At 38.2% G+C, this 27,219-nt stretch overlaps 1 protein-coding gene across 1 annotated transcript in view; it reads left to right on the top strand.

Annotated features, from left to right (window-relative positions):
* Positions 1 to 24,102: 24,102 nt before the first annotated feature.
* Positions 24,103 to 27,219, top strand: part of LOC134540730 (uncharacterized) — a 114,269-nt gene continuing 111,152 nt past the window's right edge. Inside the window, exon 1 of the mRNA XM_063383626.1 lies at positions 24,103 to 24,246. Coding sequence (XP_063239696.1) covers positions 24,109 to 24,246 — 138 coding nt within the window. The 5' untranslated portion in view covers positions 24,103 to 24,108. The remainder of the gene's footprint in view (positions 24,247 to 27,219) is intronic.

Raw genomic sequence — 27,219 nt, 5'->3', positions numbered from 1 at the left:
ACGTTCGTAAATACCATGAAATAATGATCGGTTTAGCAGAGAAATCATTCTATAAACAATTAAATGTGGTTGTATTATGAATTATTAACAAGGTGAAAAAACAGGAAATATCAGAAGCAAAATAATTCATAATATTACCCCGCGTAAGTTTTGGCTTCGTCCATCAATTTGTATTCCCTTGAAGTTATTTTTTTTATCTCGAATAATTTTCGACAAATGTTACATTACAAAGGAATTTCAGTTTTGTTTGTAGTAAATTTTGATGCCTGGCGTATGCTAAGTGTTATCTGATATTCGTAAAAAAAAATCAGCTAAAAAAAATCATAAATAAATTTTTCCTTTACTTATTCCGTCGTGCTTGTATAGCCTCATTTTCTAGCTACGGTCCTATTTTCTAAGTACGGCCATACTTAATAACTATAGTCCTTGCGGCCCAACCGTCCGCGGGCCAGCTGTATAAATAAGGCCCCGCGTCAGCAGAAGACGACACAAGTCACAGACTCCGAGTCGCTGCAGGAAGAAGTGAGACGAGTCACCCGAACGAAAGAGACAGAACCAGACTTAACAAAGCGCGGTTCACACGGAAACGTAAAAGACGCATCGCGAAATTTGCGCAGAGGTTAGCACGGATCAGTCAAGACGCCGAGGAACGAGAGACGTTAAAAAAAGACTACGTGGTGACGTAATACGTAACGCCAGAGCATAGTGACCGTAAGGTGCTGGCTGCTTTAATATCGCCGCCAACATTTTCAGAATCCCAGACCACTAGTTAAGGCCATGATCGCCCAAAACATTCATAAATGTGTCTGGAACATATATATTTTTTTTTAATATTCCCCTCCCTCATGGACCTCCACTCCCCCTAATAACCGAAAATGACTTGTGTCGAGGGGAAGACAAAAGGCCCGAGCGCTAGGTTTTCCCCGGTGTGTCGTGGCCTCGATCGCCGAGGGAACGAAGAAATCGGCACAAAACTGAGCGGCGCTAGAAAACAACCCGGTGACGTCAGAACGTGTGGCGAGGTGCCACAAGAATAACCTGGCCCTCGGACGGAAGAGTTTTGCGGAAACGCCAAGAGACGGAAGATCCAAGCCCTGCAACGAGTCGGAAGCAGTCGAAACAAAGCGCACGTCGCCGACATGACCTTCATGATGGTAAACCTAGGTGCAGATTGTCTGCCGCTGCGCAGGTGACACCGTAATTGTAGTACGGCCCCGCACGAGGTACGACAATGTCGTTGCCGCTCCCCGGGCTGCTGGTATGCGAGGCGACACCGGGTGGGATCCGTGTCAAGGTCACAGCCGCGCCTATGTCACACCTTTGAATATATATATACTGTATAGAAGTCGCCAGCCCAGGTTAAAATTTCTAATACGGTTTTGAGGTAGTTGGTTAATTCACCGCCGCAATCGCCACCATCTCTAGGGCATCGACTTGTGGTGGTCCCTAGCGGACAAGTGCCGAACTCTTAAAACACCCCTTCCCCCTCCCGTTGAACGACGTTGAGCTGCGGTGAATGATGGATGAGGGGTGCAGGGAATGACAGCGGGCGACAGCGCTGCGCTCTAACGTGTAAATAACAACTAAGACGATACAGGGCGTTACGGCAGCGCACTGCAGCGGTGAAGTTCCCAAGCTGCTCATCATACGCTTCTGAAAAACGTAGAGTAAATCCTATCCACTCGCGACTTCTATACAGTATATATATTCAAAGGTCACACACACTCACGGCCGCTCGTCAGCGGCGGAATCAGACCGCTGGCTGTTGGACAAGTTCTGCAGCGATAACACACTGCACTCACGGCCCAATGACCCCAGTGATCCGTCCTGGTTTTGGTTTTCCCGTTGGACAGCTATCGTGATGAATTTACAGGAAAAATCTTTTCGTAGAACGAGCGAAGCGACCTCCACAGATCGACTTGAGCGAATCGGCGTTTTTGTGTTTATCTGTGACTTTGTCCGACGAAAACTTTGGAAGGGAAGCCTTATTTTCACAGACGAGAGAGACAAAACCCGAAGCTCCCCGAAGTTCATGGGTTTTTTTCCGTATCTTTAATGTAGCTATCCTAACCAAATCAACCGTCCAGTATGTTTTAAAGTATTTATAATGTAGCTAACCTAACCTAATTGACCATTAGTAGCCTTTTATCAACACCGCCATATTTATTTACAATGAACAAAAAAAACCGAAGATGCACGATCGGGCGTTTGGCTCTCTCGTCTGTGAAAATAAGGCTTCCCACTTTGGAAACGCTGGTTGGATCGTCATAACATTTGGTAGGTATGGCCAATAGAATATTCAAGATCGTTTATGGGCTAAATCAGTGGAGTGTTTGTTGATATACGGCAGCCAATAGGGAGAGGAGGGAGAAATTTCAAAGTGAGTTAATAAGGTCAAGTAGTGCATCCTTAGAAAGTTCTCTGTCCAGTTCTGATCTCTTTCTTTTTACAGCAGGCTTTATGTTTTTAGTCATAATAACCTAAAATCTAGTCAAGTTTACATTTATTACTCTGCCATCGAAATAAAATGGGGTTAAAAATTAAAGGCAAATTTTTATGTCAAGAACTAAGAGCATGTAACAGAAAACATAAAATATTTACGATTCCATAATGTAAACTATTCTTTAATTTAAAAAACGGTCTACAGTCGCTCCAAAAATCACTGTTTTTCCACTTTTTTCCCCCTCAAAAATTCTCCCTTGACAATAACAACCTTACGAACCTGAGTTTTTCAGTGCTTTAGGAAATCCAAAATTTTATTGATTTATGAATGATGTACAGCAAATTAATTAATATACGTCAAGGCTACGCACAAATAATTAATTTAAAACTGTGTAAAACATTATTATATGCTCTTATTTTCATGCTTGGGCTGACATTAAAAATGCACTTTAAGATTCTAAAACCTATTAAGTAAATACGCATTGAATTTATAAAACACTTTATAAACAATTTACGATAACAATTTTATGAATGTATATAAAATAACGAGTAAAAACATGAAAATTTTGAAGCAAAATAGTTTGGGGTACTACCCCGTTAAATCCTTCCTTTTGGTTTAAAGAACATATCTACTACTACCCTAGTCAAATTTAACATATAAAATAAGGGTATACAATCCTAGTAAAATTGTGAATTTCAAAGAATCGAAAAGAAAAGAAATAAATATTTAATTACCATAAAACTAAAAATAATAAACAAAAATTAATCTTAACTTAAATAACCAAAAAAATTAATTTACATTTATTGTACAACCGCACATGCTGGCACAAACATTTACAATACTATAAAGAATATTCTTTTCAAAAATATTTTAATATTTAATATTAAATATTGCAAAATAATTACATAAAATTAAAAGCAAAATCTCACGTGCATATATTCCTAAAAATTAATATATTAGTAGTCAGAATCAAACTATCAATCATAAAACACACAAATATCAGAATTAATTTAAAAAATTAAAATTACAAAATCAACATAAATATATTCAGCTATTAGTTATTAGTTATTAGTCATTAATTATTCCTTCGGAATAACGATAATTCTCTCCGTGCGTATCTCTTTTTAACAGAGAGAAGTTTCGCCGGCAACTCAGAAAGACACGCGGGTCTCTCGGCACTCAAACGCTAACAACTAAGGCGTATCCAAGGTTGAACGAAATTACGTCACTTACGTGCCATAAAATTCACGAGAGCAATTCTTTTTTCACCCACGTCGTAAGTTAAACTCGTGTTTGTAGCTTTTATGGTTACCAGGAGGAAAAACATCACGTCATTTATAAATTTATGCACACAGTCAAACGGTTTCTTGACCAAAAAAAAGAATAGTTAGTTGTGACAAAAATAATGAACAATTACAAAGACTATTTGCTGCAAACAAAATACTTTTTTTTTTTAAGCATGTGAATTGACGGTAAAATGTAAGATATCTAACCTACCGTCACAAGAGAGATTTCTCCCTAAAGTTTAATCCCATTTTCTCAGGTTGGCAGCAGTAATTTAGAAAATTACTATGACGGACATTCGAGGGACTGTAAACAGGTTGTTAACGGACAGACGAAAAGATAACGGACAGACGTGACGGAATATTTGTGAACCTGGCTTATTTAGATGTCAAGGATTAAAAGAAAATCTTTTTAAAAGTACGTAAATTTAGAAATATTTTACATAAGCTTATTGAAAATTATAATAAAAATATATGTACATTGAAACCTCATTAATAAAAACTTTGTTAATACAAAGTGTTTTCACAGTCCCTAGAAAAAAAAAACCAAGAGTTATAATGCTAAAAAATTTTGTTGCTGAAAAAATATGGCTATTATGTCAAACGAAGGTGTTTTCGTTCCAAGGGTAAATAATTACACGCAGTAAAGAATATTTAACACAAATATCCCAGAATAACGTAAAGAAAAAAAATGCAAAGATTCAACAAAATTAATACAGATGTGACTGATTTGGTCCAGAGTAGGTTAGGAAAAAGGTATTGAAATGTTTTTTTTATAAATTATGGCAATATTTATTTTTTAAGGTGATGTCTAAACCATTGCTTCATTTTGCTGTCTGAGTGTGATACAGTAGAAAATATCTTTTGAGCCAAAGAGCCATCCTAAATTTTGTATCTTAAAAATGGCTAAAAATAAGTAATTTTGGTGCGGTGATAAATAGTGTGCAATTTTAACTGTAATTGAATTGATTTATAAATTATATAAAAATTGTAAATGAATACAATCCTCGTCATTATTGCTAAGTAACAACATTATGGTACCTTCAGGTATATATTATTGATGTTTCACTGTATGTGTGTTGGAATACGAGATTCCCCCCCTCCTTCCTAACCCCCCTGAAGGGTAAACAATGCCATGGGTTAAGTATATCTCGGCAGTATATTTGGGATATTGTTGTATTAAATACTCATCAATAGAGACCGGAAAATTTCGCGGTTTCATTTCGTGTTATGCTCAAATTCAAATAATTATAACTTAGTGCTGCTTCTGTCATTGGTTCACTGTTAATCTGGAGGACTGAGGGCCAATTAGAGACCCTCACTCATAGAAGTGTCGAATCACGTGCCACCCAGTCGAGACGACTCACAAGTCAGCAGCCAATGAACAGCTGGCATTTGCCCGAGTGTGTAGAGGATATTGGAGTCTATCCTGGAGGTCATTAAACTCGCGAATTTTTCCGGTATCTACTCATCAAATATGGATGTATAACAATTAATAACTTCAGTCTTGATCTAATATCTAGATAAGTCCCCAGCCTACCCGGGCACACACGCGATTTGAAAACCTGATCAAGATATCTGAGTGATGTCTGTTTACGAAAAGCATTTAGGAATACGCTGAGAGCGGATTTGTAGTTCTGTTTCCGCATTTAGTTTTTAAAGTGTCTAAAACGCCTGTATTTAGGCATTAAACGTCCGGTACAGACTCTCGTAGGCACTCAAGGGACTTGCATAACACCTTTATCTTCATTTCTTCGACCTATAATTAGAGACCGGAAAAATTCGCGGGTTTAATGACCTCCAGGATATACTCCAATTTCCTCTACACACTCGGGCAAATACCAACTGTTCATTGGCTGCTGACTTGTGAGTCGTCTCGACTGGGTGGCCTGTGATTCGAAACTTCTATGAGTGAGTATCTCTAATTGGCCCTCATTCCTCCAGATTAACAGTGAACCAATGACAGAAGCAGCACTAAAGTATAATTATTTGAATTTTAGCATATCACGAAATGAACCCGCGAATTTTTCAGGTCTCTACCTACAATGTAACAGTTACCACCTAGATCTCAACAGTTGTCCTATGCACAAAGAGAATATTCCGACTTCCGGAACCCCCTCCCCTTCCACGAAGTCAATCCTTTATCCGCTCCTGCAAGTTGGTACCCGTTTAAGAAGAGAGGAAAACGGACTCATTTCATGACAGGATAGATTTCAAACTTTTACGCCTTCATGCTGCTTCTGTGATCGACCCACAGTTTACTTGGACTCTTGAGCCAGTGAAAATCCCTCAACAACAAAAAAAAGTATCGAATCACAAGACTCCCATGTAACAGGTCTCGAGTAAGTAGCAAACAGGCATGTGTAATTTTCCCACGTGCATACAGGATTTTGGAGTCTATCCTACCGGCTTGATAATCCAATTTGGCTCTTTGAGATACAATTTTATTTTATTTAGTGAGGACTTGTTTGTGCTGAGGGTAGTTTCCGGTGGTTCCAAAGTGTTGTTAAATATTTCCAGCCCTTTTGTTGGTTCGACGTCGATAGTGCTGAAGAAAATCAGCGTTTTAATTAGAGACCGGAAAAATTCGCGGTTTCAATGACCTCCAGGATAGACTCCAATATCTTCTACACGCTAAAGCAAATGCCAACTGTTCATTGGCTGCTGACTTGTGAGTCGTCTCGACTGGGTGGCCTGTGATTCGACACTTCTATGAGTGAGTATCTCTAATTGGCCCTCAGTCTTCCTGATTAACAGTGAACCAATGACAAGAAGCAGCACTATAGGTATAATTATTTGAATTTTAGCATGACACGGAATGAACCCGCGAATTTGTCAGGTCTCCAGGTATGATTCCGCGGCGAGATCGCAGGAAGTGTACTCACGTGAGGGCGGGCGCGGGAGGCGGCACCGCCCCCGGCGGCGGCGGCCGCGCAGCAAGGAGGCCAGCCACGAGAGCATGTCGTCTCCTCCCCGTGTCCCCTCTGGCGGCGGCCGGCGACACAGCACTGCCTGCCTCTCCCGGGCGAGACACAAGTCTGTCTTCACCTCGTGGGCGAACCAGGCCGCGACGCTCTGGACACGTCACGGCAACAAGGCCTTCATTCCACAGACGAGAGAGCCAAAACCCGAAGTTCCCCGAAGTACACGCTCGCTTTTCTTTCCCCCGTTCCATCTCATTGTATAAAACCGGCGCGGCATTAAATTTTGCTGTCGATTAGGATAGGTTAGCTACATTATGAATACTTTAAAACATTCTGGATGGTTGGTTATATTAGGTAAGTACTAGCTGCCCGACCCGGCTTCGCACGGCTATACTAATGGAAAAAAAAAAAAATTAAGCCACATTCCCATTTACAGTAATGGTAAATTTAAAAAAATTCAGCAAAAATTTATTACAATGCTGTATAATGTACCGGAGAGAAAATGAATAGCACCGATGGTTTCCCGACTCGTGCACGCAACGTACAACTGATGTACCCGTACTTCGGCTACGGCAGTCTACAGGCAGATCACTCTTGCGCCGCTCATTATACATGCCCCTCCTTGTTGCTACGCCACTGCCGCGCGATGCCCGTTGCCATGGAGACGCAGAAGGCATGAACAATGCCAAATCCTGTTCTCATGCAGACAAAGCCTGGTTTTAACCACCCATGGGATCTATTTTTCGGAAAATGTCATCCTGCGTAACATAAGGAACATTACTGTGAAGTTTCAAGTCTGTAAAATATATATACTTGAAAAAAAGGGAAATTTTTGATATTTAAAGTACCCACAAAATTTCAACGGTGGTGAGGACTGCACTAACAATGAAATAGTCGTTGCCATAGAGACGAATGAAGCATCAACAAAGCAACAGCCGTTGCCATGGTGATTTCCTACCAAAAACTGGAAATTTTGATATATTACGCCCCCGAAACTCCCCTTGGAATCGGATTTCCGCAGAATCCGTTCTTAGTGAGCGTCTACATCACAAAATGAGTAACTATGCTAAATTTCAAGTCAATCGGGTGTATAGTTTTAGAGATCTCGTGATGAGTGAGTCAGTGAGTGGTATTTTGCTTTTATATATATATATATATATATATATATATATATATATATATATATATATACACACACACGAGGGTTATTTTTTTCAACCTCCGATCGGCTTTAATAAAAAAACGGGAATGAATTGGGAAATTATTTTAATGTCAAAAGAAACGTACATCTTTACTCTATTTTTCCACATAATCACCGTGCAGATTGAGGCATTTGTCGTACCCACCAGCTTTCCAATACCCTCTGCATAAAATGATGCTTCCTGCCTATTCAGGCACGTTTTTATAGTGTCCTGCAGTGTGATTACAGTTTAATTTCTCCATGGCATGCCCATTAATCGATACCCTAATCGCTCGTACACGAATCGACACGTCTCGTAGTGTTTACCGCCTTCCACCAACCATGTGGAGCGGCCAACTCACACCTCAGTTGTGTTTGATCACCCTCCTTACAGTCCGGATTTGGCACCGAGTGACTATCACCTTGTCCCCACGTTGAAAAAGTGGCTTGGAGGACGACGCTTCAACACCAATGATGAACTGCAGAGCACTGTTAAAACGTGGCTGAATAGGCAGGAGGCATCATTTTATGCAGAGGGTATTGGGAAGCTGGTGCATCGGTACGACAAATGCCTCAATTTGCACGGTGATTATGTGGAAAAATAGAGTAAAGATGTACGTTTCTTTTGACATTAAAATAATTTCCCAATTCATTCCCGTTTTTTTATTACAGCCGATCGGAGGTTAAAAAAAAACCTCGTATATATATATATGTATATATATGTATATATATATATATATGTATATATATATATATATATATATATATATATATATATATACAGGTCCTTGTCAGAATTGTAACGGGAGAGGAAAATTATTGATGGTCCGAAAAATGAAAATTAATTAAAAATAATAAAAATAATTCTAGTAAAAGAAAAAAAACAAATTAAACACAGAGAGAGGAAAAAAAACAATAGTTTAGATTTGCGATTTAAAGTGATAAAAAGTATTTAAATACTAATTGAACTCTTATGAGGGTACTGATTGCTTCGTTGTTAATATCACACGGGTGTTTTTTACTTGTATGGGAAAATTAAGAATGATAAGGCATCTAGTGCGTGGCAACATTGTTAATAGGCAATAGGAAATAAACTTCTAGTGCCTGCGGAATTGTCAACACACTTCGTACGTGTACTGCATGTTGTATCTAACCCCCTCCAACGTATTTGATTCTAAATTGGACTTTTAGTAAGGATACCTAATGTTATTGATAATATAATATAGCCTATAGCCTTCCTCGATAAATGTACTATCCAACACTGAAAAAATTTTTCAAATCGGACCAGTGGTTCCTGAGATTAGCGCGTTCAAACAAACAAACAAACAAACAAACTTTTCAGCTTTATAATATTAGTATAGATTATATTTCCATTGAAGACATACACTGTATAGTTAAAAATGTTTTTTAATGCATAATTATGCGTGTTTAAAATATAAGAGTATCTACTTAAAATAAAAAAATTTATCTCTTTTTATTGTGAAGTTTTACTTCTAACGTGTTTGGCAGCCTATTTATCTATTTACTGTACATTTTACCATATAATATTTGTTTTACAATAGTATGGTATACGTCAAAATATAAGTTAAATTTAAAATGGTCTTTACAAAAATACAGACAAATAAATAGAACACTAATACTGGTGCAAAAGTAATATTCGATTGAATATTAGATTATCTTTTCCATTGTTTCGAATGAATAAGAAATTCAATTAAAATATATAATCATGCGCCGATTTTTGTAGAAATAGGTACTCAATATTATCTCGAAAAACCTAATTCATGTATTCAAAAAATAGACATAGCCATGTTTTGAACAAAGTTAATACATATCTTGTAGTATTACAAACAATTTCTTGGCATCTGGTTGTAAAACTACAGACAAATCTTTTTTATATGACAGTATTAATGTGCCATCTATAGTGCCAATACCACTGACTTAAAATCATATGTTAACTTCATTAGATGCAATTAATCTAGTCACATAATAAAATTGAAGTAATTTTTGAGAGGTGTTTATTAAATTTAATTTTCCTCAAACCCCAACAATGTAAATACTTACCCTTAAAACTAACTATAAGATGACTGTATCAGCAGTATAAAAAGACAACACCACATTACACATTGTTAATTTTATCATTTTTTTCGTCGTTACATTTATTTAAAAGCTAATTCTAAAATGTTAACTAGATACCTTCCCTTGAATAAAGTTTATCTGCATTAAAATATTTTCAGCAGATTTCACTTAATGTAATATCATGGGTGTAAACAGGCGAATGAGTTTTCGTAATTGTCATAAAATTTAAGGCAGAACTACAAATACAAAGGATGTATCTAATTATATTTTTTTACAAATACTCCCAAAAATCGGAAGAAAAAAGGAAAAACAAAAATTAACATGGTTTTTGAGACTGCGCCTTAATGTCTGGAACAATGCTGGAGAACCTGTACCAATATTTACAGTAATAATGTATAATGTATAATATACGGGATGAGCGAGTCTTTCAGTAGGTACATACTCGCCAGAGAAGTGTAAACATCCAACCTCACTAACGAGCCAATTCGTGTGTTCTCATGTAGCTAATACACTTTTAATACGAAACTCAAACACGAAATTTAACGAACGATTCTTCATAATAATCCCCAGCGAGATACATACACGCAAAGCGTGTTTTCAATCACATTTCTGGGCGCGAATCACACGTAGTTTCCCCACACGCCGTTAGAATTCGCTGCCGGAGCAGCCACGTCGACTATCGAATCATTCGATTTGCAGTATTTTAAACTAAACGATGAATCGGCTGTGACAAAATAAAATAAAAAAAGAACTTTGGAAAAAAATATTAAATTCCGGATTTGGATCTGATTTTCTGACAAGTAATTTCGTCAAAATAACTGCCCATCTTGTTAAAATCCATCGAACAGTTAATAGTGTAAAGTTTACGTTTGTTTTCATGAAAATTTGGTTCGCGCCATCCGCCACAGATGGCAGCACCGCTGCTTGAATTACGTTCCATTCACGAACTTACTCCCACCCAAATGCCGTGTACCGAGAACTAAGATGTTTACACGTTAATAAATCAGCAAAAAAGGTTATTTTATGATATAAATCAGTATTCAGTATCAATCACAAAAGTAAAAGATTTTAAAAAAATTGTTTGTCTGTAAAGTCGGTTTACGGACGATAGTTTAACGTGACGTCATAACAAAACATTGATAAAATGATTTCATACTTTTATGAATAAAATTGAATCATTTTTATTTTAATAATAAAAGAATAAATACTTGAAATTATACTAGTAATCAGATTTTAAAATACAAGAATAATTTATTAACCTTTATTGCCGAAATTGTTGTAATAAGCAATGAAAACCACATTAACTTTTCACTTCACTATAAACAGTCGACGAAACAGTTCACGTGTAGATGACTTGTAATTAGAGGTGGGACGATAACACACTTTCGATACTCTATTCTGTATTGTTTTTTCAGTTCGATACTTTCGATACTCCAGGGGAAAATATTTTCCCATTAAGTAACAATTATTACAAATAACATAAATTAGTTTTAAAATATATAAATTCAATCTAGCATACCGGCACAATGTCAGATTAAACTTAAATAGGTACATAATGTGTAAATAATTGCATTATATAATGAAAGATATGAATTCATCATCTTTCTTAATATATATAAATCTCGTGTCACAATGTTTGTCCTCAATGGACTCCTAAACCACTTAACCGATTTCGATGAAAATTGGCATTTAGGTGTAATATTTTCCAACTTGAGAGATAGGATAGTTTTTATTTCGATTAATGGTCTTAATCTTATAATTTTAGAGTTTTCTAATGTGATGTATGTATGAGTTGGCAGAAAATCACCATGGCAACGGCTGTTGCTTTGTTGATGCTTCATTCGTCTCTATGGCAACGACTATTTCATTGTTAGTGCAGTCATCATCACCGTTGAAATTTTGCGGGTACTTTAAATATCAAAAATTGCCCTTTTTTTTCAAGTATATATATTTTACAGACTTGAAACTTCACAGTAATGTTCCTTATGTTACGCAGGATGACATTTTCCGAAAATTAGATCCCATGGGTGGTTAAAACCAGGCAAAAGTGGGTACTTTGTCTGCATGAGAACAGGATTTTGCATTGTTCATGCCTTCTGCGTCTCCATGGTAACGGGCATCGCGCGGCAGTGGCGTAGCCACAAGGAGGGGCATGTATAATGAGCGGCGCAAGAGTGATCTGCCTGTAGACTGCCGTAGCGAAGTACGGGTACATCAGTTGTACGTTGCGTGCACGAGTCGGGAAACCATCGGTGTTATTCATTTTCTCTCCGGTACATTATACAGCATTGTAATAAATTTTCACTGAATTTTTATTATTTACCATTACTGTAAATGGGAGATGTTGCTTAATTTTTGTCCATTAGTATAGCCGTGCGAAGCCGGGTCGGGCAGCTAGTTTCATTATATATATATACATATAATAAAACCACCATAAATGTAAAATACAGTCCTTAATCAAGTAAAGCTGACATGAGAAACAGTGGCCTTTCAAAATGTTATGAAGTCCTTTCTTGAAGGGGGGGGGGGGGGGGGGGGGGGGAAGTCACCAAGCTTAAATTATAAATAAAAAAAATAGGCTATTGTAAAAAGATAATCAGAAATTTTTGCTTGTTTGTTTCATTTTACAAACAACTTTATGCAACAGCACAATTTTCAATAAAATTTTAACTTGAGAAACGTAAAATACAAAACAATCCGATCGTAAGAAAACAATAACAAACAGGTATATTCAGTTCAAAGATTAATGAATGCACAAAATATGAGATCCGTGCCTTGGTAAAGCGCGTGCACCATTTTCATAATCATTGTTAGATTGCGCCACTAGTCTCGCTTGGTGCTGGCCATAGATGCTAATAGCGAAGTGCACAGTCTTCCTGATACTATCCATATCTATGGTGCGATAGTTATTTTCTTACGTTTGCAAAGGTAAACAATGAACGTTTTTCAAAATAAAAGCATTAAAACGTAGTTTATCAGGAGGAATATAACAAAAAGATTTGTGAATCTTAGGTCTTTTCCGCTTCGTAAAAACGTATGAAACGGGAAATTAATGATTTTATAAGTGTAAGTTCCGGAAAAGTAAACCATTGTAAATATAGTACTTTCGGTGGGACCAAAATTAATCGGCGTATGACACGGGAAAATGTATGAAACGGGAACGTATCATCGAGGTTCTACTGTCGTATTTTGTACGATGGCGACTCAAAATTTAATTCAATACAAATGAACAAGCATTCCGGTATCGGAAAAATGTATCGAACTTATAGTTTAGATACTCGATTCTTTGCGATACCGTCAAGTATCGAAGGTATCGAGGTATCGAAGTATCGAAAATCCCATCACTACTTGTAATTAATATTAAAAACTGGCGTTTAGCTATAAAGTTTAAATATAATTATGAACAAGTTTTCATATAAATAATCTATAATCAAATATCTATCATCAATTATATGAATCCATAATTTTTTAGTCAATTGTAACATAACCCATTATTACTGCACTCGCCTACAGCGTAACAGAACAATGAGCGTAACGGGACACAGCGTAACGGAACAATGTGCGTAACGGTACACTTTTTCGTGCGTGCAGCCGGCGTTGATCGATTTATTAGACCTTGTCACGTCAAGAAAAAAAATATGATAAAACCAAAAAAAAAACGGGAAATTCGCTCGGTGCAATGTTTCGGCACGGGGCATCGTTTCGGAACGCTTGTCAGTGGTAAGCCCCCGCGAGACACGACGTATGTAGATTGTTCGCATCACCGACGACCCTGAAGAAGCCGACTCACGCGACGCGCGGGCGACAGGCGTGACTTGAAGGTTTTAGCGGGAAATGCGTGCCCACGCTCCCCCGGCGACGAGAGCGCTGGTGCATCACTCATCCTGGTCGGTCTGCGTGACGGGTCTGGGGGGGACTAGTCACTCGTCGCTGTCCCGTGACAACCTTGATTACACGAGGCGGCCCCCCTTGAGTCTAGGCACACGAGTGTTAAGTACCGTTCAACAACGGCACCGAAACGGAGACTGGATCTTCCCTTGAACATTTCACCATCGCGTCTACATCAGCTTCCACGATGCAAGAAAACGTAATTTAAAATAAAAAAAGGGGGGCAAACAAATGAGATTACCATAATAATAATGTTCGCAGGCTTTCATGGCCACTGTCTGAAGTAGCTCGGCTTCTGGGTTTTAGCCGCGTCCTTTGGCAAATAATTTCACCGAAGTTTCGGTCGACATTGCAGTCGCCATCATCAGGGAGCATGTTACCTACTGAGGTATCTGAGGTAATCAGCAGGTAACTGCTCCCTGATGATGGCGACTTGCAATGTCGACCGAAACGTTGGTGAATTATTTGCCAAGGACAAGGCTACAACCCAGAAGCCAAGCTACAATGAGATTACATTTCAACGTTACGAAATATAAATTTATTATAAAATATAATATGTCCATAAAAGAATGTCACAGTTTCAATGGTATACTGTCACAGTTTCAATGGTATACTGTAACAGTTTAATTTAGACTACCAACAACAAATAATACATCTAATTAAAGGTAAAATGACTTCTTTTTTTCTTCTTACAAATGTTCAATATGTGCGCCTTTAGTTATATGGCACAGATCCAAACATAAAGTTCAATTCTTCCCAGACTTTTGGTTAAAGTCCGGAAGCAATAGCTTCTTCTTGGGGCGGATTTAGAGGAGGGCACAGGGCCACACTACTGCTGTTTATCGTCGTCTGATTTTAGAAAAAGAAACCTTTTTTTTAACCTGATATTCAATCCCTTCCATAATTATATAAATGTGCGGAAGCAAACGCGTCCTGAATGGCCTGGCCGAACAGGGCAATGGGTTATCTTGCAGACGGCCGCCAATCACAAGGGAACAATCTCTAGCCCAGGCATAACTTATTGCAGTCTAACGAGTGATCAGAATTTTTCGCGATAAATACATGCCCTTATATATCTCCATTGTTTAGTGTCCATTCAGTGTTTTCAGTCTGAAAAGTAATAATGGTTCTTGATAACTAACATGTGGTACATAAAATTGCGGTTCGAGTTTTTCTAAATATTGTTACGATCGCGCTTGGCTGCAGTGCTTGGCATCGCCGCGCTCGTTCGGCCTGTCTGCGCCCCCCTTCCACCCGCATCCTCTCCTTGGTATCTCGTGTCATACTGTCTCGCAACATCCTGACTGTCGCGGCGCGCACCTGCCTCAGATCGAGTTACTTAAGGGAGGCCGCACTGCGGAATGGAGGGACTCAGACATGTTTATCGGTGTGTTTTGTGGGAACCCGATGCTTGTTGAGTTTATCGGCGTTCTTTGAGCAGCCGCCGCGTCCTTCGAGGACTCACGACGCGTTTCTGGGCATTTCGACGACGAAGGTCGCGCGATATCTCGGAGACATGCCCGATTGTTCTGGACGGGAACCCAAGGGCTATTTAAGGAGGTTGGGCCGACCTTCGAGTCAGTGAGGAGTTCAGTGGGGAGTTCTCCCGCAGCGGAGTTTCCGGGCGATAGTGCCGCGGGTGCGGCAGAGTGGCGAAGTCCTTGGACGAAGGTTCCAGGGCAGGGAGTGAGTGAGTTCAGTGGAGTCGGGAGTTTTCCCGCGGCGGAGTTTCCGGGCGATAGAGTCGCGGGCGCGGCGGAGTCCCGAGTGAAGTTCCGAGTGAGGCGTCGAGTGGGATCTCGGCGAAGGGTGTGACAGCGGCGGCGGAGTGCGGCGACGGAGTCCCGCGGCGGAGACCCACGAGGGGTGCTGCGGCGAGAGTTGCGCCGGAAGTGCGGCCCAGCGAGGTGTGCGGAACGAGTGACTGGGGAATAGACATTTCTTTAAGTGTAGTTAATTATTTGCCATCTTAGAAGATTAATTGTAAGTGACAAGTAGTGGTAATAAATAAAACTGTGTGTGTAATAAAAATCTTTAATTGGGCTATCCTTTACGAACCCGCAGGTAAATCGTAACAATATGTATATACCAAATTCTGAGTCGATAGTTGTCCCGGATCTCTTATTCAATATTCCTCTATCACAATTAAACCATTGAATTTAATTTTTTTTATATAAGCAGTCAATCAGCTGTTGTGATTCCAGCTTGCCCAAAGTGAGGAGTGGGGTGCTCGATATCACCTTCTACATAATCGAATTTCCCACTACTGATCGTTTCACATAAAATGTTTCTGCAATTTTACAAAAGATTCCTTTGGAAACCAGAAATAGTTTGTAAAACTACAAGAAATATATTGTAACTTTGTACAACACATAGCTATGGTTATTTTTGCATATATGATATACTTTTTCGAGATAATGCTGATTATTTCTTACGGTAAATTGGCGCATGATTTTGTATTTTATTTGATGTTTCATTCAAACATAGTTTTTTGTAAACCATGGAAAAGATTATCGAATTTTCAAAAATTTCACATTACTTTGTTTTATTTTGTTTATTAATATGCACAGAATATACTGGAAAGCTATTCAGGGAACATTTTACAAATAACTTTAACTATTGGAGGTAATGTGACAACACACAGCATAAATGCCCGGGTAAGAATCCGAACCCAGTAGGCCTATTACTGCGAAAACTATTTTTTAAATGGATACAGTTTTCATGTAAGTGTAAAAATTTAAAATATCTGTAATTTTTAATGAATTTTTCTATTCCTTTTATGAAAATTTTTTTAGTGTTGCTAGAGAGGAAAGATGAAGTGTGTCGCTATACATTTTTTAAAATTACTTTTTTTTGTTTTTTTTCATAGTGACATTCAACAAACGAGGAAAATATTTCTCAGTGAAAAGAGTTAAACACGTTTTCCCCACTGGTACGTTATCTTATTTTTCTGCACGCGAAAATCCTCAAGTACTTCTCAAGACGCAGACTTTGCTTATGGTGTGACTATTACGTTGGCGCTATTAGAGTTCAGATTAATATTATCAAATAAGAAGTTCCAGAATCAAGTGGTTTGCAATCAACAGTACTTCAAATCGATTATCAAACGTCGTTGTCTAGACACGTGTCAATTTTTCACATAATTTATATTTTTTTCTGCTATCTTCATACATATATTTCCCCATCCCCTCCTTCGTAAATCCTCAAAAAATCTAGCATACCCACCGACAAAAGGATAGAATTTGTAAGAAAACAGCAGGCAAAGTGTTTTTATTTACACCCACCCCCCTCACGAAATTAAATTATGTTTAAGCTCTTGCTCACATGCTAAATAAATTAGCAAATAAATGATTTATTTATATACATTGCTGCAAATTTCTGCAGATTTATATGATCAATATTTTTAATGTTTAACTATGCACAGCAATTTAAATAATTTATCTAAAGACCAATATAATGTCGGTGTTGTGAACTCGAATTCCACCGTCTTGCACAGTAAAATAACATCGAGATGTAAACTATATCGTAGGATTTCGTGACCAGAGTCACTGACAATTGCTTGGCTTTTGGGTTGGGACCAAGTATCTGTAAATCATGTACCCGATTTTCGGCATACATTTTAGCTGCCCATCTTCAAGAGTGATTATCAACTGTAGATACGTTGTTGTTCTCTGAAACAAATTTATCTGGAAAAAATGTGTTAAGAAATGTAAAGTTGGCCGTTGTGCATTCCAAATTTTAAACAATGTTTCAAATAATTGAATTATTGTTGCAAATCTGTTTTAAACGATCACTTTAAAAAGAAAGGATGTACTAAAAGTTTAGTTAGAGACAGAAATTGACTGTTGTATGAGCGATTTCAACTTATTGTAGAGAAAATACCACTAATTAACCAGTCAGCAACCGTATTTTAGTTACAATATTTTAACTTGTTTAACTAACTAATTATAACCTAATATGTGGACCATACACAAATCGAGAGAGATATGTGGAGTGAAAATTATATATTTGCTCTGGAACCCAGGAAGAACCTAAGCAAGTGCTTAGAAATAGTTAAGCGACAGTAACTAAAAAATTCTGTTAACAATAGGTGTTTTGACTGGTGTGTCAGTGTAGTTCACTGTTAACCTGTGTGTAAGGTAGTTTAATTCATCGCCAATTTAATATAAAAAACTGAAGTAAACAGAGTTTCACGGATTCAAGTGGAGCAGTGTTACCAATCTTAAATGAGTGCCTCAAATTTTAATCTAGATCACAAGATATTTGAATAAACTTTATATCAGCAAAAACATAAAAATTAGTTAAGAAACATTTACCTTTTTAATTGAAAAAATAATCACATTTTCCTGTTTAGAATATAAGAAAATATTTTTTGTAAAAAAAAAAATCTTTGAAGTGCTAAACATTATCAGAACATTGTAGCTAGGGCCGATAGCAGAATTTTTTAATATTTTATAATAATGTAGTCCCTGTTAACTTCACAGATGGTAATGTTTCAATATTTTTGAATTTCTGTCCTCAAAAATATTTTTTGTCGAATATTTTCCTGGACTACCTTTTAATGGTATTACAATATTTTATTGGCGCATCCATTGTTTTAACAAATCTGCAATCCAATTTAACTTGTTTTCATGAGCCGTTGTCTCTGTTATGTGTTACGAGTGCAGACAATCTGCAACATATACAACACAACATACAAAGAAGATCAAGGCTCTTTGTGTTCTAATAACTACTTTTAACATGCAGCGGAAGGTAATCTAAACCCGCTGCAGAATCTTTTACCGGTCCAAAATAGATTTTTTAACATCGCCGTGGGCATGCTGTTCGCATAGACCACAAAACATAACGACCTTACCCGTCGTCATTTCCGAGTTTGATTTCTGTTTCGTCGAAAATCCGGATGTGTTTATATATACCTACATATAAGGGGAGTTTTAGAGGGTTAGACAAACTGAACGGGCGTGTTGGTGTACCCATTTAGAAAATACATATTGAAAACACACTCGTGTAAAAAAAAAGTTTTTTTGAAAGTTTTAGTTTACTACATGTCTACATCAAATTTTCACATAGTCGTCATTCAGTTCCAAGAACTTTTCGCAACGCTCCACCAGATTATTTAACCCCTCTGCATATAAGTTCGCCGCTTGGAAATTAAACCAGTTGACAATCGTAATTTCGTACATGTTGCTGTGATTGTTCACTCACGTTTCATTACATCAACCAAAATTAAGCCCTTTTCGTAAAAAAAAACTTAGCAATCATTTTTCGACTCTAGAACGGAGATAAATTAAACCTTTCCCGGAGATTTTTATAAAGCGCCTGTACTTAGGCTACTTTCGTTGCGTGTTCGAGGTACGTGATGCCTATGGCCGAGGCGTCCGTTTCATTCCCAGGTTACGTCATAATTCAAGATGGCGGGTGTGATGTAAGCAATTTTTATTATTTTTTTTCAAAATGTAACTATGAAATATTAAATTTTTTATTATAAATTATATGTTTTCTCTCGCCGGGAAGCAGACTGAGGACCGAAATCGAATAAGTAACTACACATTTGAAGTAAGCTATTTTTTACTTATTTTTTATTTTTTAGGAATTTTTTGGTCAAAAATTAAAGAATTTCATGTTTACGGTCAATGTCAAGGGCATCCAGGATGGTCGCCAAAGTCCTATTGGAGGCTTGTAGATGCGGACTTTTAGCCTTTTTTTGCGGAATTTTGGTTATTTCTAAGGCAAAGTTCTTTCGAAGATTTTCGAATTCCGAATTTTTGAGGAACGAAACGGGAAACTTTTTCTCAACATGGAAATTTTTCCCTCGAAATCGATAAAAAAATTATTTTTTTCAATTTTAGATATTTTTCGGCGGAAATTTTGGAGGATTTTTTGGCGAATTATGGACAAATTTGGGTAAATTTGGAGTAATTTTTGGCAAATTTTGTAGGTCAAGGTCAATGACACCCAAGTTGGCCGCCGTGACGTCACAATCCAAAATGGCTTACCGGCACCAGGCATCACAGCCTAGAAGCCTGACGCCGGACCGACTAAGCTACACTACTAGTAGTAAACACGGTGACTGCGTATATTCATAAATTTTCACATTGATATATTACTAGCATATAATCAAGATTTTCCAAAAGCCATAAATCATTTTTAAAAACCTACACATAAAAACTTTCTTCTACTTATACAAAAGATTCCTTTGGAAACCAGTTGCCAAGAAATAGTTTGTAATACTACAAGAAAAAAATATGGTAACTTTACACAACACACTGCTATGGCAATTTTTGCATATATGAAATACGTTTTTCCAGATAAAACGAAGTATGTATTACGAAAACGGGCGTATTATTTATATATTTAATGATGTTTCAATCAAGAATTTTTTTTAATCATGGAAAATATATGTTCTATTCAATAATTGGACGTCATTTGTTTCGTTATGTTAATTATGTGCGCAGTTAATACTGGAAAGCTATTTAGGGAACGGTTCACAAATAACTTTAACTACGTGGGGCGGGGAAGGATGTGTTAATGGGACATCAGAAAGCATAAATGCCCGGTTAAGAATCCGAACCCAGTGTTACTGCGAACTATGTTTTTTAATAGTGATATAGTTGTTTTTTTTATGTAATTGTACAAATTTACGAATATTTGTAATTTTACCTGAATATATCTGTTCCATGTACAAAAAAAATATTTAGAGTGAAGATTTATTTTCAGACCGGATGATAATCTGTTGTAATCAAATGGTGCGGCGATAAGATAAGAAGCGCAATGGGAAAGTATATAAACTTGCACGTAACAGCTCTACTCTATGCACCAAGGCCAGTAAGTTTTCAAGTTCGTCTTTGTGCTGCCGAACGGAAAATAAATAATTAAATTTATAAATAAAGTGCTCTTTATCTGTTTTCTCCCTCAAGTTTAGTTTGGTTAGAAGAAAATCCACAGTAAGTACATGGCAGTATCAAATTCCTGTCCGTTTATTCACTTAACTAGCAGCGGCATCTGTTATTGACGGTTTCGATTTTAGGTTCCATGCCAAGAATGTTCATGAAAACATCTGTGTTTTTCATTATTTTACTAAATTTTTTATTTTATTTATCATGTCCAGTGTATTATCGATTAAGTAGAAAGTTCGTTATTTAGTAACGAACATAATAACTTACACATTTAAAAGAAAGTAGGATAAAACGTGTTAATCCCGTGCATACCCTATGTTTCAAACTATATTAAAATTTGTTCAGTACAGACATCATTACATTGAAACTTCTGCATCCATATTGATTAGAAGGATAGGATAGGCAGTATCAGAAGAATGATTATATCACGCATAAAAAAGATTTTAACTACACGTTTTGTTGAGATAAAATATAGGAAATAATATGTAAAATAATGTTGAATATCGAAAAGAATTAATAAATTAATAAATCAATTTTTCGAAGCTAATCATTGAGTATAAAAATAGACATAGAATTACACCAAAAATACTTTTACTATTGAACGAAATTTCAATGTTATGTATAATAAAATGTGTAACCGCGGTGCTGACATCTGTGATGGACGGCGCGAACCAAAGGTCACAAAGCCAAAGGGCAACTTTTGCCTTATTAACTTTTTAATTAATTCAAACAATATGGGCAGTATTTTAACAAAATTCCTTTCCGAAAATCAGGTCTAAAGCCGGGGTTTAGTATTTATCAAGTCTTTTTCCACTTTTATCAGAGTAATTTCATTATACAGTTTAAAATATTAAATCGAATGATTCGGTAGTCGACGTAGCTGCTCCGGCAGCGAATTCTAGCGGCGGGTGCGGAAACTACGCGTGATTCGCGTCAAGAAATGTGATTGTAAACAAAATCGCGCTCGGCATTATTTTAAAGAATTCTACGTTGAATTTCGTTTTTGAGTTTCGTATTATAAGATACACATGTCTGGCGAGTACTAAAAGACTCGTTTACATCTTTTCCTTGATTAATGTCCAAAGTAAGTGAAATCAGCACCCGTTAACTTGTGAAAATAACCGTTCATTTACGAAGATCCTTGGTTAGTTTGTAACCAGCGTTATCGGTAAAATTTTAGGTGAAAAAAATTTTTTTAACAGTGTACACAGAACAGGGATGTCGCACAAAGGAGTCTGTCATGCATTGTAATAAGGAAACACTTCAGCCTTTTACCTGGAGTGATTTTTCGGGAAAATCACGTATAATAAATATAGTTTAAAAAACTAAAGAAACATGCTTTTAAAGATTATCAAACTAAAAAGTTAAAAATAATTTTAAAATTTAATTTATGACAATAGTATATAAGCAATACTAGTATAAACGAGAAAAAAGCTTGAGGCGCTTTGTGCCATATTTTTTGTATATTAATGATTTTCCCAGTTTCAATGGTATATTATGACAATTTAATTTAGAATATTAACAACAAATCATTCATCAAATTGAAGGTAAAGTTACGTCGTTTTTTCTTACGAATACCCAATATACATTTAGTTATACGGACACATCCAACCTTCCCTCATCCAATTCTTCCCACACTTTGGTTTACAAGTCTGGAGTAATGGAAGCAATAGGCTCTTCAAATCTCTCTCAACTCTGGCAAATCACTAGGTAGCGGCGGAACGTAGACACGATCTTTTATAAAGCCCGAAAGGGGAAAAAAATCGCATGACGTTATGTCAAGTGAACGTGGAGGCCAGTGTAATAAAGAGCTCTGTCGTCTCGACCATTACGACCAATCCAACCATCAGGGATTTCAACAATTAAACTTTCAACGAAACGAACGTTGAACTGAAATTACAGATTCACTCCTAGCAAACTGCAGAACACAAAACGCTTTACGCTCAGGATTCGCCATTTTGCGTAGGTGGCGCTGCAAGCGAGAAAACAACAAGAGCATTATTCGCGAATGCGCCTATCTTAAACTTTTTTTGTGTTATTCTTTAATTGTGGTCTTGAACCAAAAACTCTGCAACGCTTACAGTTGATACTATTAAAATTCATACCTGGGACCTTCTTTAATGGACATGTTTTATATTCCAAGGTAGTTATGCTACCACGAAGATTTATTTGGCACACCGGTACGCTTAGTACGTCCCCGGATGTTCACGAAAGCGAGTATATACATGTTAATACCTCCTAATCTGTCCACTTGATCCAGTGGCTAGCGTGATTGGCTGGTCGTCTAGGGAGGGGATTTTCCAAACCTTCTCCCTGGGTTCAGGCCGTGGGTGTTTGTGGTGTCCCTGTTCACCCGACATCCCGCGGAAGGCAACGTGAAACCATCGCAGAATCATCCTGCCTTGGCGAGCATAGTTGACGTCAAGGCTTTCTGCCGCCGTGGCGTTAACCTGTGCTCGCGACACATAGTAATGGGTGAAACGACTCATCATCATTATCATTATCATCATCATCATCATCATCATCAATTACGTCGCCACACGCGGTCGACAACGTTTTCCTGACATTACACCATGCGATTTTTTTTTTAAGTGAAACTTCTAATGCGACTTCCAACAAGGTTGCGTTAAACGTTTAACGCTACCATGGAGAAAGCACTGTTGCGTTAAACGTTCAACGCTCCTGGCGAGGGGGAATAGAAAGAGACAGAGCGATAGTGAATGCGTGGCACTCGAACGCATGCGCGAGCGTTAGCAACGAGTAGCGTCCAATATCCCAACGCAAGAGGGAGAGAGAGAAAGAAAGATACACAAAGGTAGAAAGTAGGAGAGAGAAAGAGAGTGAGTCGGTAGATCCCAAGCACATGCGCGTGGTATTCTTGCTATGCAGCGAAGTAAACAGTGGAGTTCCACTTCTTCCGCGCGGAGGGACTCCACGCACTATTTTTTTTCCCCCCTCTGGGGCTTTGTTAAAGCTTTGAATATATATACTGTATAGAAGTCGCCAGCCCAGGTTAAAATTTCTAATACGGTTTTGAGGTAGTTGGTTAATTCACCGCCGCAATCGCCACCATCTCTAGGGCATCGACTTGTGGTGGTCCCTAGCGGACAAGTCTCGAACTCTTCAAACACCCCTTCCCCCTCCTGTTGAACGACGTTGAGCTGCAGTGAATGATTGATGAGGGGAGCGGGGAATGACAGCGGGCGACAGCGCTGCGCTCTAACGTGTAAATAACAACTAAGACGATACAGGGCGTTACGGCAGCGCACTGCAGCGGTGAAGTTCCCAAGCTGCTCATCACGCGCTTCTGAAAAACGTAGAGTAAATCCTATCCACTCGCGACTTCTATACAGTATATATATTCAAAGGTTAAAGCTCGTGTCTATGTTCCGCCGCCACCTCGTGTTCGCAGGCGGACATGGCGCGGAGCTCCAGCGGCGCACGGGAAGTGGACGTGAGCGGCTACGACCGGCTCGGCTGTCTGCACGAGTGGTTCGCGGCGCAGGCCGGTAGCACTCCAGGAGCCGTGGCGGTGGTCTCCGACGACGGCAGACAGGTAACTGCCTCTCCCCCCCCCCCCCCTCCAGGGCGATCTCGGGTCGTCGCACAGTCGGGCAGGCGCGTAGGAAGCAAATATTTAATGGGGGGCAAAGGAGAGTATCATTATAAGTGGTGGATTTAACAAAGGGGGTGTCCGGGGGCTCTCCCCCTGTAGAAAAAAATATTGTATTCTAAGGAGCAAAATGGTGCTATTTAAGCATCTTTCGTACATAAAAATAGAATGTACTACTAGCAGAAATTTTAACTTTTTTTATAACAAATTTACTTAAAGCTCGGCATCACAAAACAGTGTTCACTTTTCAGTTTTCGCCTCGTAGAATTCATTTTAAAGGCAATTTGTTGAATTTTCCCACTGCACAGAGTACATAAATTACAAGCACCTTCAAATTTAGTCCCCAGATATCATCAAGTTATCTAGAGTTGTAGAAAAGGCAAAGATTAAAATTAAAGATGGAAAAAAGCTTTTCGCAATAACACTCATATCATTTTATTCAGGAAAGTCGAAATTTTATTTTGGTATTAAAAATTAAAAAAGTCAATATTTTAATTTTTTTACTGTCAGACTCCCCTTAAGAATAAGTTTAAAATGCGAACCCCACAGACTAGGCGAGTGAAGATGCTTAAAAATAACTGCAAATCTGCTTGATAAATTCATGTTCAATGATTTGTAGATTCAAAGAAATTTTTTTACTACTCGATGGAATAATCACGAGCGAAGAGCGGAAAAAAATAATGTACCGACATACTAAACTTTAATGTTAAATAGATATATTACATATGGTTTTCGGGATCATGTAAAAATTCGTCTCAGTCTAAACTGCTCAAAAGTAATACCTGAGTTAAAGGAATCCAACTCTTCTTTAGGATCTTTGTCTTCTAAGGCATTACAGCCTAATGTGCACTGCTTTTTTAGGCGGTTGTTGTGATGAACTGCAGGACTGTGCAGAACGGTTGTTGAAGAAAAAGTTAATGCTTTTCTGAGTCATTGTACGCCACAAAAATTAAAATACAGTTATAAATTTTCTCCTTAAACCCTAAATGTTTTTCATCACTGCCATTCTCACGATACTACAGATAAATAATTTTATTTTAAACAGTTCTGTAGTACGGCTCACAAAGTTTCTTGGTCTTAAAAGCAAGACGTACAGCTGTTGAATGATGACTGATGTCTTTGAATATATATACTGTATAGAAGTCGCGAGTGGATAGGATTTACTCTACGTTTTTCAGAAGCGTATAATGAGCAGCTTGGGAACTTCACCGCTGCAGTGCGCTGCCGTAACGCCCTGTATCGTCTTAGTTGTTATTTATACGTTAGAGCGCAGCACTGTCAAGGGGTGTCTGAAGAGTTGGACACTTGTCCGCTAGGGACCACCACAAGTCGATGCCCTAGAGATGGTGGCGATTGCGGCGGTGAATTAACCAACTACCTCAAAACCGTATTAGAATTTTTAACCTGGGCTGGCGACTTCTATACAGTATATATATTCAAAGCTGATGTGAAAAGCGCTCTGCACGTCAGGTCGTTACCGTTAGGTAGAAACGAGGCGGGGTGAATGCAAGGGTCTGAAGGTCAGGTAGACAAGGGTGGACAAAAACGGAGCGTAAGCTACTGTAACGAGCGGAAACATTTACTAGTCTTATATCCCACAATAATATTTCCGCTATCAGCACTGTGAAACGTGAATATTTAGAAGAAAACAAGTACAGTTGCGTATTTATTGTGCCTGTACACTTATCGAAAAGTCTTAATTTATTTTAAGAATAAAGTAGCGCACAGACAAGAAAATCCCACAAAACCACTTAGCATTGCAATTAAGACAATGCCTGTTGTTCATCTGATGCAATGGCCGGGCAAAACCATCACTTTGCCCGGCCATGAAATGTTATGGCCGGGCAGTCGCCTGGGTCGCCCCCCCCCCCCCCCTCCGGTTCCTACGCGCCTGCGAGTCGGGGACGCACCACAACGCTGAAATGCCAAATTGACCACAACGCCGACAGCTAGAAAACTGCTGGGTACCACAACGCCGAATTACCACAACGCCGAAAAATGTCATTGCAGGACTGCCACAAAGGTTAGTTTAGGTTAGACTAGGTTAGGTTAGATTAGCTTAGGTTAGGTTAGACTAGGTTCGGTTAGGTTAGGCTAGGCCTGAATAGGATAGGCTATGTTAAGTTAGGTTATATTACGCTAGGTTAGGTTAGGTTAGGTTTGATTGTGGTATTTCGGCGTTAAGGTACATTTAAGAAACACACACAAATTCATTCAGTTGTTATTTCGGCGTTGTGGTACACAGCAGTTTTCTAGCTGTCGGCGTTGTGGTCAATTTTGACATTCGGCGTTATGGTATTTCGGCGTTGTGGTAACGACCCGTCGCAGTCACTATATGGACAGTTGCACCATCGCCATCGGAGTATTAGTCCGGTCAAATTAGACCAAAAAAATAGGAGTGAAGTTACAAAAAATTCGCACCCAGCTGGAAATTGGTAGGATTGTTCAAAACACCATTATAAATGAAATTAAAAAAAGTCCTCATCGATCCGATACCTGGAAAAAAAAATTATTCGGGGTCAAAGGTCACAAAAAACGGGCTTTTCGCGATTTTTCAGCAAAACGGTAAATTTTATCATAAAATTAGCGCAGACAAAAAATTGTAGATCAGATGATTATCTATAAAAATGTCTTAATACTTTTTTTTTACCTAACAGCCACCGTTTTTGAGATATAACGATTAAAAAAGTTGAAGAGTTGTAATCGTCATATGTATCGCTAGCTGGTTCTATCAGCGCCAGACCGCAATCACTTGTCGTCCCAGCTGCATGGCCCCCACAAGGGCGGGGCTGGGTGGACCCCTGGGTCCAGGGCCCGGGACCAGACCTCTTTATTTTTTTAATGTTCAACTATCATATTTTTTTACTAATTATAAAAAAAAATATTGAATTTTTTTTCATCCAATGAAATTTAATA

The sequence above is a fragment of the Bacillus rossius genome, chromosome 17 (genome assembly GCF_032445375.1).
Source record: "Bacillus rossius redtenbacheri isolate Brsri chromosome 17, Brsri_v3, whole genome shotgun sequence".
NCBI classification, from domain to species: Eukaryota; Metazoa; Arthropoda; class Insecta; order Phasmatodea; family Bacillidae; genus Bacillus; species Bacillus rossius.
The sequence above is the reverse complement of the archived record's forward strand: the minus strand, read 5'-3'. Positions and strand labels throughout refer to the sequence as shown.